Here is a 15,429-nt window from a genome sequence, read left to right as displayed (position 1 = left end):
CCCCATCAGCTATTATATCAAATTAAGTGGGAAGTACCTGGTTTTATTCGAAAGAACTTTCCTGGAGGACAACAGCTGGGTGGTGTTCTTACAATAACTGGCGAGATGAGTTCAGTTCGGGAGGGCGATCTAATCAATGCTCAGGAAACTTCCTGTCGCCACTACCTCACATCTCACTGGCCAGTCCTTGGGCCTTTTCTTCTGGAAGCTGTAGAAAAACTACTGGGATCTTCCGAACAAGGTGGAGACGAACATAACAATGTAGAAATGATCAATAGCTAATGAGTGTGGTGCAGTTTCCATTTCAACAGATAAGGTTTTGCTCGAGATGTGTTTTGAAGGGGGTGATTCTCGGGACAAGGACCAATCCATAGCCTATGTAAAATCAACGGCGACGTACGAAGAACAATGTCAGATCGCCGCAGCTTTTTCTTGGCTGTGCGCCGCGCTTCGACAATCAACCCATAATGGTATATCAGCCTCGCGTACTATCGTTGCCGGTAATAATGATGGTGCAACACCGTGGCAAATATCACTATCTCCGCATATTCTGGATACTGTTGTTGGTTTGAGTTCATGCTGGTGCCCACTCTTTAAAAGTGCAGTCATGGCTAGTGGATTTCCGATTTCCCTTCGTGGTGAAGGGAGAGGTTTGGAGATATCATTTCCGGATTTAGCCGGTCTAGCACAGTCTCAAGCATTTGTGGAAGTTGAAGGAGGCCTAGTCCTTGACGGCTTGGTAACTTTGCTATACCCGGTTAAGAGACTGCCAGGAGATGATGCAATTCAGTAGCACATGGAATTGAAGACACCAACGTCTCATTCCGGAGAGGAGGCGCCAGAGTTCGTCCTTCCTCGTATGGTAATGAGGACTCACAAGGACTGGTACAGGGAACTTGATTCCGAGAAGCTAGCCACCACGCGAGTATTTTTGGGGTGGACGAATGAAGCACACATCCTCCTTGGGACACGGGACTGTTTCGCGTTGAATGTAGATATTTCTGGGGCCCCCCACAATCAACCTACGAGATGCTTAAAAAGCTACGGCGGGGGAATAGGATTTGGAATACACGGTATCGCAGCTCTATCGGCCACTATCTCAGGAACTCGATCGGCAGTTCCTTCCGGGATATCTGGCATTGAACCCTTGGACAAGGATGCCGCAATGATTGACATTCGTAACGGCGTTAGAAATCATGTCATTGTATGGGACGATGATGACGATATTGGATGGTTAATCCCTCAGAGCGTTATGCTCTTATATCTATTACAGATATTTCTCCTGAGGCAACTACAGTGTTTCGAGGTTCTGCCCTCCGAATTACTGTCCTCACAGGCACACGATGCGGGTCAAGCTGCTTTCAAAACACTAACGCGATTTTTGGAGATTGAAGATATACCTGAAGCTACCCAGCTCACTTCCGTAGGCGTCAATAGAGAGGCGCCTTGCAATCTACAACTTTCGATAAAGAGAGTTTCGAAGGCGGTCAAAGAAATGTGTTACCACTTCCGCTATGTTTGCGATCAACTTCGTAAAATCTACGAGGACGCCACGACGTTGCACCAGAGTCGATAATTGGAGCAGAGCTTGTTGATGTGGCTATGAGACAGTCATCAATGCCAGTCAAGATAGCCAATGTCTCAACTCCATGGGCACATTTTGCTGAAGAATCGCCTTTTATCGTCCTCTTCTGCAAAAACCTTGGGCAAGTTATTGTTCCATCTTCAACGAGGGAACTCTGCCCTGGATGGGACTCGGTTCCCCCCGGAAACAGATATCTTGCTGCTACTGGTACGTGTATACTTGAGATACTTTTGAGACACAACCGCAAGAACAATCCTAAGCTTGCGGACAACGTGTCGTGGACCTTTCAACAAGCGAATGTATGTAGCAACATGAAGCGATGCAGCCATCTGCAACTGTTGAAATCGGAAGCTCCGTCAGGCCATCAGAAAGCCCTTCTTCAAAAAGTTCGTGGCTTCGCAAAAGGAGCTTACATCTTCGCCGACTCGTCAAAAGTCAGGAAGCCTGCGAAAGTTAGGTCATTGGTAGCAGAAGTGACGAGAGATCAGGTATGATCCGGGCCCAATGATGACGTCCTTAGAATAGCTTCAAAACGCTGACAGATTTCATAATCTTGCCTCATCGAGTCGTGATACAATGCGACAGGGCGAGCGCCCCATACTGCTAGATAACCACAAGGAAAAGCTGGAGACAAACTCCAACGAAAATCCAGGACGCCCAACGACCATTTGCCCAAATGTCGAACCTGACGTGAAGCCAGGTGAGGCGCCCGTCGAGAATGCGCAGCGGCCCTCCCATACATCAAATATTCAGTCAGAACTCTTGGCCGCTTTAGATACACAGAGCTTGTCGTCAAGAGACATGCCAGCCCTATCAAAGGTCACTGGATTTCCAAAAGGATCATTTCGTCCAATACAAGATGAGCCTTTCAATGACGAGAGACCCCAGCCAGACCTACTAGCTCAGCGCAAACTCAAGCGCATGCCAGGGAGAGACATACTCCGATCGCCTGAAAGCACGATTGCAAAATGTCTTTGTTCTTCGCTTGCCGACCGTTATAATCTGTCAGGTAGTTCCGTTAATGCTGTGCAACCTGCTCAGGAACGCCACTCATGCCAATGTGCATACCGGAGATAGTAATTTATACTGCGGTGTCCAACCCTTGGGCTCACTTAGTCGCCCAAGAGGCGAGCTTATTAGCGTTGATTGATTCTCTCTTTAGTTTCTGTGATATTTGCTTTCGTCAAAATGTACTATGTGAAGCCATAGAACTATCGGCTGTCCTTTAAAAGTTAGTCACTATCCAAGGAACATACAGGAACAACCTGACGTTGCTCATCACCTCGGTACCTGTTTTAATCTAGGACGTGTTTCCAAACCATCCTGCGTGTACCTTGGTTGGCCATGCACAATAAATAGACTTCGAAATAGTCTTGAAAATCTGCCATTAATACATATCAATACATAATTACAAAAAGCGTAACCAACAAGTATAAACAACGAAGCGAAGGCTTTTATATATGAACAACCTCATACAAGCGTCGTCCCATTCCCACTTGCCGCAGCCATCGATTCCAGAACCCTTCTTTGCGTCTCGCCATTTGTGCCATGTGGCAAAAGACCGAGGAAGTAGAACAGCAAGAAGAAAACGACGATGAAAACTCGAGAGACTATAGTGCGTATCGACAGAGAGAGGATGGATAGTAATAGCTGGCTGATGAGCGCGATCAATCGTGCGACTCGTTGCATGTAAAAAGGTGATGCTTGGAGCTTCTGAAAAGGGTCAGTAAAGGGGTTAGATATAGCTAGGAAATAGACTTACAGCAAGTTGTGGGCCTACGAATCGCTCCACGATCGCCGGAAGCTTGAATCTCTTCGCCTCTGAAGAAGAGGCATTCTCATTCAGCAGTTTCGGATGTAGTCCCTTCTCCAAGTCTCTATCCGTATCTTCTTCAACAGTCACTAGTGCCTTGACGTCGTCTTCCCAACTCAAGCTTCTCTTCATCGCCTTCCCTGTCGGCTGCTGGACCTCTCTCCGAGCAAAGGCATTGCCTCCACCTACAGTAACAAGCAGATTGGCCGGTGTTCCGTCACTCACAAACCCACTTTGGTCTGCCCCTCCATCTGGTCCAACATCGTCGTAGGGAAAACAGTATCCTCTTCCATCTAGATTTGCCGCATGAACAATCCTCGCGTAGTGATTAGTGATGCTGTTCTGATAGTAGGTACTGACGACCTCATTATCAGGTTGATCAGCATCAATTAACAACGTGCTACGATTGAACGCGGCATCGAGTCGTGCGCCTATGTTGAGTAGCTGAGCCGTATTGGTAGCTTGTGGTGCGAATGCTCCGGAATTGGCGCCGAAGATATCTGATGCAGAGGGTTTAGTGAAGGAGCCAAGATTGGTGAAGGCAAGTGAGGTGCGGTCGTTGGATGTGTAGGCCGTGAAGGTGCCCCATGAAGTTTGAGTGTCGACTGTAATGGGGGCGGAGACGTATTGAGCCCAGACAGCATCAATGTAGGAAGTCCAGTATGTTGAGAAGAGGTTGGGGTTGAAGACTATGCCGTTCGACGGCGAAAGAGCTCGAAGATTAGATCCATTGCTAGTTATGACGAGTTGATCCCAGCCTGCTCCGTCAGAGGCGTTCTGAGCGATGAGATTGCTGCAGACTGTGTTGAGTCCATCGGATGCCATCCCGCTGACATGCTGGGTCGAGCCGGTTGTAGACGTTAAAGTCAGGGATATGGGCAGACAGACAAAGTCTACGTAGCTGATATTGGTGTAAAGCTGCGAGCTGTTGTACGTGAACTCGCAGAAGTCCCAGGAAAGATTGTAGTTTGGATCTGAAGTGTTGCTGACAGATGGTTCAACGAGACCCGGGCCTGAGGTGCTGGGGTTCAAGAGGAAGGTAAGAGTGCTGCCAACACAGAACCAGATGCGACCTCCCGCAATGAACGGAATTGTGACATTTACGGTGGTTCCAGGAGCACCGAGAGCGATTGCACAATTGGCCGACAAAGCTGAGCCATTCGCGGAAGGATTGGTGGGGTAATATGCCGTCTGCCCATCTGATTCCAGGAGGAAGAGAGCACTGTTGTTGTTGATTGCAAGCCCAGTGATGTAGGCATACACTGTGTTTGAGGTCGTAGAATTATAGAGACCAATACTTAACGTGCCAGACGAAGTATCAGTTTCGACTTTAGATTCCGTGGAAGGAGTGACGATAGTTGGAGGGTAAAGAATATTGCTCGTCTTCTGTATTGCGAGGACATCATCGAGAGTCGTCATGATTGCAGATCTGTCAAAGGAGTGTGTGATCTAACAGGAAAAAGAATGTCGTGCAGTGCAAGATCAAGATCCTTGAGAGATCGATGAATATATACCGAACACTTGCTACTGGGATGATCTTCTGAAAGGACTGTGAGTGACTAGATTTGTCGATGTCGTTGAGGAATGCTGATCATTCTTGGCGAGGGCTGATGATATATACCCAAAGAACGATCTCAGGCCTAGCCATCGTGGAATAGCTAGGTTCGAAGTGCCAGGGAGGATATATCGAAGATGTAACATGCCATTGGCCAAATAAAAAAGACAGGGTGACGTCTCCTCTATCGTTCAAAGGATCTAGACTTCCAGATGAGGACCGGTAGGCGCTTCGTCCGATCTCTTGACAGGTAAAGGAATGGCCTTGCACTTAGTAATAGCACCGCCGACATATGACCGGCACAGCTTGCCATGCCACAGAATAGACGGTTTTCATGCCTTGCATGATGCAGGTACCGTGCCATCGAGTAGGATGCGGCGGAATTCGGCACCAGCGGGGTGTGAAGAGTTTCGAGAGGTGTTTCTGCTTCTAGTTGGCTCAGCCTTTGGCGGGGCAAAATTCCAAGACAGAAGCCTTCATTCAATTGTTAGCAAATAATATGCGAGAAGAGCTCCCTCTCTCACCCGAGACATTTTCAACGGCAAGCCACTAGCCAAGTCCCGGGATCTCGGTTTGTGAAGTAGCTCAAAAGTCCATGGTTTTCCCCACATGCTGTCAGCTCTGTCGGACTTTGGATCTGCTCAGATCGCGGAGGATCATCGAACTATCGACTTAATCACCGAGGCAAGATACGATGTCTGAAGGACCGATAAAGCTTGATATGAACTTCCAAAATAAGCTTCAACACCACGATCTGAATCCTTCGCGGGGTGGCAGTCAATACATGCAGGAACCGGTCTGTGCATTGGACCCTTGACGTGACATCTGATGGCGCACAAAAGGGGTAAGACATCAGACGAAAAAGTCCTAAAAAGTGTCGTCGGAGATGAAGAAGATGTGGAAGAAGAGAAGAAGGATGAGTGGATGAAGGGGGGGAAGATGTAATCTCCGTCGTCCCCTGAATTCGCTAATCTAGCTCCCGCCCCTGAGGCAACTCCACTGTCCAATAGGGGCTGTGTTCGCCGCTTCGTCACGAAGTGTAGCGTGTTAAGGGCGATGATAGGCTACCTGAAAATAATTAGAGGACCTCGGCACGACACCTCCTTTCTAATCTCAACATCTCCTTGGCCCAGTTGAAAATGCTCTAAATTGTTCTATAACGCGACGGAGAAAATCCACGCGTCCTAACGAAGCTGGAAGTCTCTCTTCATCAGTCCGATTTGCTGACACTTAATCGCAGAGTTTGAGCCTCGGAAATAAAAAGCTTGTTTTCGGGTGAGAATCCGAGAACCAGGGAAAGTGGTTTTATTGGTTGAGTACAAAAATCATTTCAATTCCTAATACAATCAATACTACGTGCAATTGTACAGCTGTTAGAGCATTCAAAAGCTCATCCAATTCATTACCGCGTTCCACGAATCTCCATCTTTTCGTTTCAAGAATGTATCTTGTAGGCAAGGAGCATGAACTTCCTTTCTACCAATCACAACCTCGACCATTGTCTTTGGACTCGCCTCGCTCTGCAATCTCTCCCCGAACGCTTTGCAATCGTCAAGAAACACTTCCCAAGCTCCCATTGTAAGCAGAACTCTGTCAACAGGGCAATTCTTCCACCATCCAGCGGGCGCATCACCAAGAGACAATGCCGGATCCTTCAACGCTTCTTCGTCGGTGAGTCCAGGCTTCTTGAAACTCGCATTGAACTCCTTTACTTGGGACAGAGACAGATAATCCCGTTCTGCATTGTAGTCATAACTCTCCTTGTTGTAGTCGAAGCTTAGGAACGGACTCATGGGGCAAATGCCACCAAGGTCTTCGGATAGCTTGATCGGTGTAACTCCTGGCAAGGGGTGCATGATATGGGAAAGGAGGGACAGTGACAAGTGAGCTCCCGCGGAGTCGCCAGCTATGAAGATTCTCGACGGCGGAGTAATAGTGAGAATGTGCTTCAGAGCTTCCGCGGCCTGAATCAGTTGGGTAGGGAAATGTCCTTCAGGAGCCAGAGTATATTCCAACATGGCCAGAGAGGAGTTCGCTTCCGAGGCGCACAGCGCGGCGAAGACGACATGTTCGGGACTCGCTGGGAGATTGTAGCCGCCTCCATGGAAGTATAGAACTACGTTGGACCTCTTCGCTGGCCGAGATCCGACCCAATGGAGTGTTGCGTTGTTGGGCAAATGCTCGACTTCGTGGGCGAGTTCGTGTTTTGTACAGTATTGTTCAATGACCTTGCCTGTCAAGGGGAGATTGATCATTCCTCTAGGGTAAAGTCAGTAATTGCAAAACAAACACGTGCGAATCACGTACTTCATCTGTCTTTGAGACAGCCTACAGAACGTCTTCAAGAGCGTGGTCGCAACAATTCTAGCAACCCCAGGGGAGTCTTTCGGAGGAAGAAGATAATGGCGAAGTCCAACCCATCCTACAAAGAAAGCTGGATAGCTGATCAGCTGGAGGTCATGGGGTGAACAGGGTAATGAACTTACGTGCAGTGGCAAGGACCCAGAAGAAGTTGACCTTCTCGGAGAAGGATAGTTTGATGTTTTCCTTTGCCATCTTTGTTTGCTCTCGTTTCTGATGATTTTAACGAATGTTGAAAGATGAAAAATCGAACATGTTGAGCTGAAGCCTGGGAGTTTTTAGACTCACCTTAGCGTGGCCGGGGCGTCTAGATCTTTCACCTAATCTAAGCGCAGCAATGTTCTCTACATAAAATTTTCCACAGACGGAGTAGTGATCGATCATATGCTGCGAGTCTTCCTCTCTATTTCGTCATGGCGCGAGAATTCAATGTTTCGGTTGTGTCATTGATTGTTGCAGCGATTGGAGGTTGTCCGTGCTACAGTACTGCCAAGTGGTCAGATAAGGATTTTCGCAAAACAGAACAGTTTGAACGAGTCCCCAAACAACCATTGCTATATGTCTGGTCTTAGTATGTCTTTCAATGAGCTCCAGAGTAGCTTGTCAGCAATGGTGCATGCAAAGCTCGTGACTTGTCACGTGTATATTGTATCATCATAATGTGGAATTATTTGCACCATCAGCGTCAACGTCCAAACAGCAACTGCTACTGGCTAAGATATAGGAATTTGTAGCATCAGCTCCAATTGCGTCGCGGCCGCCATGTTCTTCATAATGTGTACCTCCGATTTCGTACCCATATATAGAGCTCTCTCGTACCCCATCTGCACACCAGTTACTCGGTACTCCTCCCACTATTGACAGAAACTCCCAAAACCATAATCCTACAATCATGCCTTCTGCTCAACCTTCTACCCCACCTCCCTCCATTCGAGGTGGACATGAGAAAGCTCGACCACGTTCCACTCAGCCCTTCACGTATTCAGGTTCTCTCGACTCGTATGAGCACAATGACTCTACTCCTTCCATTGGCAGAGAGATTCCAGGCCTTCAAATTAAGAAAATCTTGGCCTCTCCCGACGCGGACACATTGATTCGAGATCTGGCAATCACTGGTAAGTGACCTTTCTCGCATTTCAAAATTGGAAGGAACAGTTGCTAAGATTGTCTATGATCAGTCTCCGAGCGCGGTGTGGGTTTTCTGAGAGACCAAGACGTCACCACCCAAGAGCTTATCAGTCTTGGTCAGAAATTATCAACACTTACTGGCAGCGTGAGTCTCTACCACCCGCTCTGCTCCGACCTTCTCGCTGACACATCCAAGCCCGAGTCATCAGGACTTCACATCCATCCCATCACTGAAGCAGGCAGCGAGCTTGGCGATCAGATCAGTGTCATCAGTAGCGTGAAAAAGCAGAAGGGTGAAGCTCCTGTGAACCCGCTCACAGAGCCAAGCAAGTTTGCTAGCAACGGTTGGCACGCGGACATCACGTTTGAGCCTGTTCCATCTGACTATACTATGTTGAAGATCCACACATTGCCTCCCACTGGCGGAGATACTGTAAGTCACATCATTACCTTTATCCGCAAGTTCTGATAACTGGTTTTGAACTCAAACTGTGGCATCCTAAACTGATAACTGATATCTGGGAGTTTTGCAGTTGTGGGCTTCCGGATACGAAATCTATGATCGACTTTCTCCAGCCACTGCTGCTTACCTTGAAGGATTGACAGCAATCCACGACGCAAACTTCTTCAATGGAATCGCAGAGCGTCTGGGCCATCCTCTCCGTGAAGGAGTTCGAGGTTCGGAGCTGAACCAGGGCAAGAATCTTCAGACCGTCCACCCTGTCATTCGTACCAATCGTTAGTGACAACTCAACTGTTCCTGGTGAAGAACAGTCTGAAGGAAAGCTAACATGAAACTCAGCTGTCACTGGGTGGAAGAGCGTCTTTGTCAACTAAGCATTCACCAAGCGCATTGTTGAACTGACAAAGGACGAATCAGATGTGATCCTAAAGTATCTCTTCGATGTATGTTCCCCTCAGATCAACTCTACCTTTGAATCTTACTGACATAAACAGCTCGTATCCCAAAACCACGAAAACCAAGTACGGTTCAAGTAATTATCCTCTTCGACGTTCCATAAAGTGAAAACTAACATTCACAGGTGGCGCAAGAATGATGTTGCAATCTGGGACAATCGATCGAACTGGCACGCGGCGACTTTTGATTACAACGAGGTACGGATTGGAGATAGAGTTGTTTCGTTGGGAGAAGCGCCGTACTACGATCCAGCTTCCACATCAAGAAAGGCTGCCTTGGCAAAAAGGGAGTTGCCAGTCAGCAGTGCAGCATGAGCAATGAGCAGTAGACGCTGACGATACACACGGAAGAACAGGCGTGTCGTTGATTCTTTTTCTCCATCATTTACGTACTACCTTGCCTGGAATTTCGTGTGTCGCACAGAATCACAAGATTTACAAACTCATCTCGCTTGAATTGTCCGTCACAGCACAAACATGCAACTCTTAGAGCACAACATAACAAAGGAAAGTACTGACTTCATACAAAATTGCACGCGGATGCTGAAGTCCTCAACTGTACGGAACGGAAATGCACGTCCTACCTAGCACAGACCCGTTCTTTGATGTAATGGTATGAGCTTACGCAACCGATCCCCAGAGTCCAGTCACATGTTCTCCAGGTGAGCTTGATCACCTTGAGACTCTTTGTACGAAGTCTGATGAAGACTAATCTCAGCTGTTGCACCTACTCATTTGGAGATGAATTGACCAACGATTCTCAGTCGAGAGGTCACTGCAGCACAACTTGAAATCAACACATAAGAATGGATGTGTCCTCCGAAACTCCAGAAAATCCCCACTTGTCCACCAGAATTTGCTGGTAACGCTTAACAGTTCATCATCAAGATGTATTTCCTCCAGCTCGCGCTCTTCGCGCTTCCTGTTCTCGCAACGACAGGAAGCAGAAATACTCCCAAGAAACATCACTCGCAGAAGCAGTCTTATGCCTACAAAGGTCCTGGTCAATACTACATTGAAAACCAAGCCACTGGAACAACCATGGATCTCTATCTCGGCGATGCTGGTCCAGATACTGCCATCACTGCTTAGTAAGTCGCATCATGAGGCTTGAATCGAGGACATGAAAACTGATGTTCATGACAGTGAACCAACGAAAGACAACGCTCATCAGATCTGGCAAGTCGTTGCTGCTGCTCAATATCATCAAGTTTTGATCATCAACTCTGCTACTGGGGCAATTGCTTCATGCCCAAGTGGTACTGTTCCCCCTTTCTTCCACGCAGCAAAGTCCGACAGCAAAGTCCGAGGCTGATCTCTGTTCCCAGAAACCAATGACGACGGCTTATACCAGATGAAGGGAGGAGAAGTTGCAATTGACGGGTACTCACTCGTATGCTTGGCCTGATGCCCCACACACTCGATCTACGCTGACCATTTTCAGTTCACCCTGAGCATCAACAAAGACAAAAGCGTGCAGTTCAAGAATGTTCAAGATCCGAATCTTTGCATAGACCTTCAGGGTCCGAGTGACGAAGATGGGACACCCATTATTTGCTACTCTTGCCACCCAGGAGAAGGCAAGAACCAAAATTGGATCATGGTTCCTGTTCCTAAGGTTGGGGATGGTGATGGGGAACTGAAGCTTTGATGGTCAGGGTTGGAATCAGTGTCGGGGATGCTCATGTTATTTGATATTCGGGTTGCCTTCCCTGCTGAATGTGTCATTTCTACCAGTGAACAATGCGTATAATCCTCTCTGGTAGCGTTGGCTTTCAATCACATTCATGACGAGTTTCGTGAGCACATTCTTCCTCCATTCCTGCTCTTTTTAATGTGATTGGGGAGGAACAGAAATCAAGGGATGTAAATGCTACTTAGTGATGAGACTGGGGCGCGCACCTCTGAAAAGCGAGAATTGTACGGATCTGCCTCCTCTGGACTGCCGAAGCTAGATATTCCTCGAATGGAGACCATAGAAGCGGATGGGTTCAATGTCCAATAACAAGACAAAAGCTGTGCAAAAGACGACAGTGGCAGAAACAAGGTACACAGAGCACTGCTTCCATTCACAACAGCATTCCGTATCGCTATTAGATATATTTCAATCCCCGAAATATACACGCCAGTCCTTTCCCCGAACGACCTTCACTTCAGGCAATGGAGAAGTCCAATGGGGAAGCTTCGACCTTCCCATGCTGATCGCTCTAATGCATTGCTCAGCCGCCCCCTTCTGGCACTCCCAATCACGCCAAGACACCTCGTAGTATTTTTCTTTTTGTGTGACCTCGAACTCATCGTCGATCCATATCTCCTCCAGATTATCATAACCCAAGCTCACCCACCATTGCCACTCTGTTCTCCATCTTGGTCCGTGGGGGACTGGTACACAGTTTCCTCTAAGTGCGCTCAGGACCATGCCGGGATTCCCACCTAGAGCGAGGTATCTTATTCTTTTCACATCCTCTGGGGCCCATTTGTTCAGCACGACCAGAGGTTGTAGCGGGGCCCATTTAGGATACATCCTGGAGCGATACAATGCATCGAGCATGATCAGGTCAGTGCTGAAATTGACCCAAATTCCTTTGTCGCTCAAGTGGTTATTCTTCCAGTATTCCTTATCTTCTTCCTCTAGCCGTAGGTCTACTCCCTTGAAAGCCAGAACGTATCCCTTCCTCAAGGCAATCGCTCTGCTCTCTCCGCAGACGTGCAGAGCTGGCGGAGCCTGTCCCCCTCTCCAGGCCAAAGGCTGTACCGCCAATTTGTGTTCGTAGTTCAGAAATTCCCCATCCATTCTACCAACATAGTGCGGATCGGGGACCACGAAAGATGCATACGAAGCAAAAGCCTCCGCGGGTGTGGAAGATGTAGTATGGAGAGAATGGTTGAACCGTACAGATGCCGTCATCCGGAGGCCATCAACCAGTTCGTTACTTTCGTGATCATAAGGATGGGGTTCGAGACGTTGATGTGGATGGATGTATATCAGTCGAGGAAGGAGGGTATATAGCCACTGCAGGAAGTTAGTTTGGCACCTTTAAAGGGATTGGCAAAGGGCTGAACAGCAATTTCGTGAAAACATTCGACATGTCGTTGTGAGCTCAGCTCCAAGGCAAGCAGGGAGAGACATTTACATACTATTTGTTCGCGGATCTCATAGGGAAGAGATTGGAAAGAGGAAGGGAGGATTGATTGAGGCTTCTTGCTATGATCAGATCCCATTGTTGTGAGAAACTGCATAAGGCGCATCGTCAAACACCTTTAACATTGGAGTTCAATGTCATTGTCGTTGTCCTTTACTCGACGATTGGAAGGCGGGCAGGATAGGCAGAAAAGAGCAGGCAGAAAGAGCCGGCTCCCACCGCCCTACTATTGTAACCTCTCTTGATCTCTATCCACTCCGTTTCCATATTGACAACCACACTGAAGTGATTCCAAAGTGTCAGAAGCACCCATAATGTGACTGGTTGTGTCTTTTATAATGGTGGATCACCTGCGCGGATTCCCTGCGGATTTCAGTTTCGTTGAGTTATGCAATTTCAGCGCGCAAAATAATGGGTAGAAGAAGAGGCTCAAGGTGACCACTTCTTCGTCCATACTTCATCTCATTGTCTGTCTCTAGTCGAGACGTCTTACACTATCGTCGTCACGCTCAACACCCCGCCCTTTGGCGTGTTCACTCTTTTCAGACGCCTCGAACTTGAATTCTTTCACATACTCCTCACCCTTTCGATCCCTACTGTAGCACCGACTGGATTTTTACTAGATAAATTATCTAGTCATTATCCAGGATTTATCCAGGATTTATCCAGTTAAATTTTGTACAGAAAGTATCCAGTACAAGTCTGGAAATCAGTCGTGATTTATCCAGGATTTGGGCCCAAAAGTGCCGACTAAGTGATTAGAAGGTATTCCTGGATACCCGTATGCCCTATGTTATTGTTTCTTATCGTTGATTCCGTTCTAGTCTATACACTGAGCAGCGGCCGCTTAACCTGAGCCGAGAATGAACATCTTGAGCACAGCCTAATCGCGGCCTAAGCAAAGCCTGAGCATGCATTGGGAAGGCATTTTGTTACCCCCGGACGGCCCGTGTTGGCTCCCTTGAAGCACCGTTTCACTTTGTTCTCGTTATCTCTGGGAGTAGATCCCCATTTTGGCTCCTCGCGACTAGATCTCGGCTTGTGATGCATAAAACCTCCGGTCTGCTCAAACACGTTTCCAATCTGCCGCATTAACAAGATGACTACAGAAATTTTTATGAATAAGGCCGGTTTTGGGTAGTGTTTAATATTGAAATTTTCACTTTTTATATTCGCAAATAAAAGGACTGCAAATACATAATCAGCGCAAGAAAAAAAAACAGCCAATCCATCGCCACCACCAAAACCTTTGAAAAAACCAGTGTAGCCTGTAGCCCCGCTACACCACCACCCTGGTTCAATGCATTGTAAAACTGGAAGATGATTAGTAAAAGTTAGTTCAAAGTGCGAAGTGTTCTTACTTTATTGTCACAGGAAGAGAACGGTTGCATGTGCTTCCATCAGGTCGAGTCCCGCTACAATTCTCAACGCCTGTGAAATTATTGTATCCACAATGCGGGCATCTGGCAAAGTCGACTAGCTCGACAGGGCAGATAATAACTGTCGTCGTGGCAGATAATACCAATGCGTGGCAGTGGCGATGATGGCTAGTGAGCGTTCAATAAAGGGCGTTCAAGGCGATTCAAGAAACTTGTAATGTACTGGCTTCTGAAGTTTGAAGTGGACCTTGTTACTTTAAATAATGAATTAAGACCACAAAACGATCATTTTATTTCACGTGCGAGCTATTAGTCGGGCGGAGTCTTGGAAGAATTGAAAGAAAATTGTTTGGAATGTTGCGCTGAGACATGAGGAAGAAAGGAAGGAAGTAACAAAAGAAAGAGAGAGAGAGACATGATGGTAGCATGCACCTAAACACTGCACCAGTTGTTTCAACATCAACAAAAAAAAGAATATCCAAGTACAAAGAAACACTTAAGCGTAGAATCTGAGACAGCGCTCTCGATGGGTGGGTAGGCTTTTGCCGAACCGACAAGGCCTACCCGTCTAGACCGGTTACGGTTATGGGTTTTGAAAGCCTGCCATCTTATTGGATGGTTACGGTTCAGGCCTCCTCAAAGCCTGCTAATAACCGTTAGCCCGTCTACTATTGGAGGGAGCTTGAGGATAGGAGGCTTGAGGAGGACGCGATTAGAGCTTGAAATCTGAGGTTGAAGTTTGAAGTTGAAGTTTAAAACATAAAGCTTGAGGTTGAAAATACACTATTAATAGTATTTATTTGTCTTGGTAGTTAAGCCTGTTTAAACTTGTTTAGAATTGTGATGGCGATGGTTCTTAGTTTTTTTTAGCTCGTACTAGTACGGGTTGGTGACGGTTCGGGGCAAAAAACGGCCCGACCTACCCATCGAGAGCGCTGATCTGAGACCAGGTTTTGTGGGAATTTCCACGTCTATGCTTCCCGCGCATACTATTGTCTCCAAGAGACATTTCCCAGTTACCATCGCTATGAGGCTTGCCTGGTAATCTGAATCAAGCTCCAAGGCTCTCGAGGAATCATAAAACTATGTGTATGGCGCGCTAATTACATAGCAGAAAACATTTTACCATTTACAGTATCCTCACCTCCACTTTGGTAGCTTCCTACCCATATCTCCGCATCGTTGTATTTTAACAGTAAGAAACCTAAAAATATATATTAAACATGTTAGAAGAATGTAGCAGTAAAAAGTTCTCTGCTGACGTCAGCGCTCTCAATATCAAATAGCAATGCGTAACGTCGATTCTCAATCTCTCCATGGAAGTAACCGAGGCTCCGCACAATCGCATACAGAAATGAAAAACATGAAGGAGCAGTGTATACTGCGCAGGGACTGAAGGACTCGAGGACAACTGAGGATGTTTAAGCTGCTCAGGCTGTTCAGGTAATGCTTAGAGAGTCAGGGATTGCTCAGGGTGCTCAGGTGAGTTGATCAGGTTACTCAGGTTGTTCGGGCGAGTTGACTGAGACGAGGGTGAGCCGAGAGTG

General features: G+C 47.2%; 7 protein-coding genes across 7 annotated transcripts; 4 read left to right on the top strand and 3 right to left on the bottom strand.

Annotated features, from left to right (window-relative positions):
• Positions 1–607: 607 nt before the first annotated feature.
• Positions 608–1,576, top strand: LY89DRAFT_740778 (uncharacterized protein; the record flags this gene model as incomplete). The annotated part of the gene is made up of 2 exons (XM_018220629.1): positions 608–739; positions 794–1,576. The coding sequence occupies 2 exons, from the start codon at positions 608–610 to the stop codon at positions 1,574–1,576; spliced, it is 915 nt and encodes a 304-aa protein (XP_018064058.1).
• Positions 1,577–2,037: 461 nt separating this feature from the next.
• Positions 2,038–2,903, top strand: LY89DRAFT_275941 (uncharacterized protein). Its single transcript, XM_018206412.1, has one exon. It carries the CDS (start codon positions 2,162–2,164, stop codon positions 2,660–2,662), a length of 501 nt encoding a protein of 166 aa, XP_018064057.1. The 5' UTR covers positions 2,038–2,161; the 3' UTR covers positions 2,663–2,903.
• Positions 2,904–3,055: 152 nt separating this feature from the next.
• Positions 3,056–4,817, bottom strand: LY89DRAFT_740777 (uncharacterized protein; the record flags this gene model as incomplete). The annotated part of the gene is made up of 2 exons (XM_018220628.1): positions 3,056–3,298; positions 3,348–4,817. 2 exons carry the CDS (start codon positions 4,815–4,817, stop codon positions 3,056–3,058), a joined length of 1,713 nt encoding a protein of 570 aa, XP_018064056.1.
• A 1,518-nt stretch (positions 4,818–6,335) lies between these two features.
• Positions 6,336–7,509, bottom strand: LY89DRAFT_740776 (alpha/beta-hydrolase; the record flags this gene model as incomplete). The annotated part of the gene is made up of 3 exons (XM_018220627.1): positions 6,336–7,212; positions 7,261–7,387; positions 7,440–7,509. The coding sequence occupies 3 exons, from the start codon at positions 7,507–7,509 to the stop codon at positions 6,336–6,338; spliced, it is 1,074 nt and encodes a 357-aa protein (XP_018064055.1).
• Positions 7,510–8,206: 697 nt separating this feature from the next.
• On the top strand, positions 8,207–9,675 carry LY89DRAFT_701207 (tfdA family taurine dioxygenase; the record flags this gene model as incomplete). Its single annotated transcript, XM_018217178.1, has 7 exons — positions 8,207–8,429; positions 8,493–8,587; positions 8,639–8,875; positions 8,976–9,180; positions 9,281–9,348; positions 9,400–9,437; positions 9,486–9,675. 7 exons carry the CDS (start codon positions 8,207–8,209, stop codon positions 9,673–9,675), a joined length of 1,056 nt encoding a protein of 351 aa, XP_018064054.1.
• A 313-nt stretch (positions 9,676–9,988) lies between these two features.
• Positions 9,989–11,238, top strand: LY89DRAFT_275867 (uncharacterized protein). Its single transcript, XM_018206411.1, has 5 exons — positions 9,989–10,022; positions 10,079–10,451; positions 10,507–10,619; positions 10,689–10,753; positions 10,805–11,238. The coding sequence occupies exons 2-5, from the start codon at positions 10,249–10,251 to the stop codon at positions 11,009–11,011; spliced, it is 588 nt and encodes a 195-aa protein (XP_018064053.1). The 5' UTR covers positions 9,989–10,022; positions 10,079–10,248; the 3' UTR covers positions 11,012–11,238.
• Positions 11,239–11,464: 226 nt separating this feature from the next.
• Positions 11,465–12,582, bottom strand: LY89DRAFT_740773 (uncharacterized protein; the record flags this gene model as incomplete). Its single annotated transcript, XM_018220626.1, has 2 exons — positions 11,465–12,373; positions 12,499–12,582. The coding sequence occupies 2 exons, from the start codon at positions 12,580–12,582 to the stop codon at positions 11,465–11,467; spliced, it is 993 nt and encodes a 330-aa protein (XP_018064052.1).
• Positions 12,583–15,429: the final 2,847 nt, after the last annotated feature.

Source organism: Mollisia scopiformis (genome assembly GCF_001500285.1).
Source record: "Mollisia scopiformis unplaced genomic scaffold LY89scaffold_28, whole genome shotgun sequence".
NCBI classification, from domain to species: Eukaryota; Fungi; Ascomycota; class Leotiomycetes; order Helotiales; family Mollisiaceae; genus Mollisia; species Mollisia scopiformis.
This window is presented reverse-complemented; position numbering and strand designations above follow the sequence as displayed.

Excerpts from the sequence above, each read along its gene's own strand:
- LY89DRAFT_275941 (XM_018206412.1), top strand. The coding sequence starts at position 2,162 with ATGCGACAGGGCGAGCGCCCCATACTGCTAGATAACCACAAGGAAAAG.
- LY89DRAFT_275867 (XM_018206411.1), top strand. The coding sequence starts at position 10,249 with ATGTATTTCCTCCAGCTCGCGCTCTTCGCGCTTCCTGTTCTCGCAACG. Across the intron at positions 10,452-10,506 it reads GATACTGCCATCACTGCTTA|TGAACCAACGAAAGACAACG; the intron begins GTAAGTCGCATC and ends TGTTCATGACAG. Across the intron at positions 10,620-10,688 it reads AATTGCTTCATGCCCAAGTG|AAACCAATGACGACGGCTTA; the intron begins GTACTGTTCCCC and ends CTCTGTTCCCAG.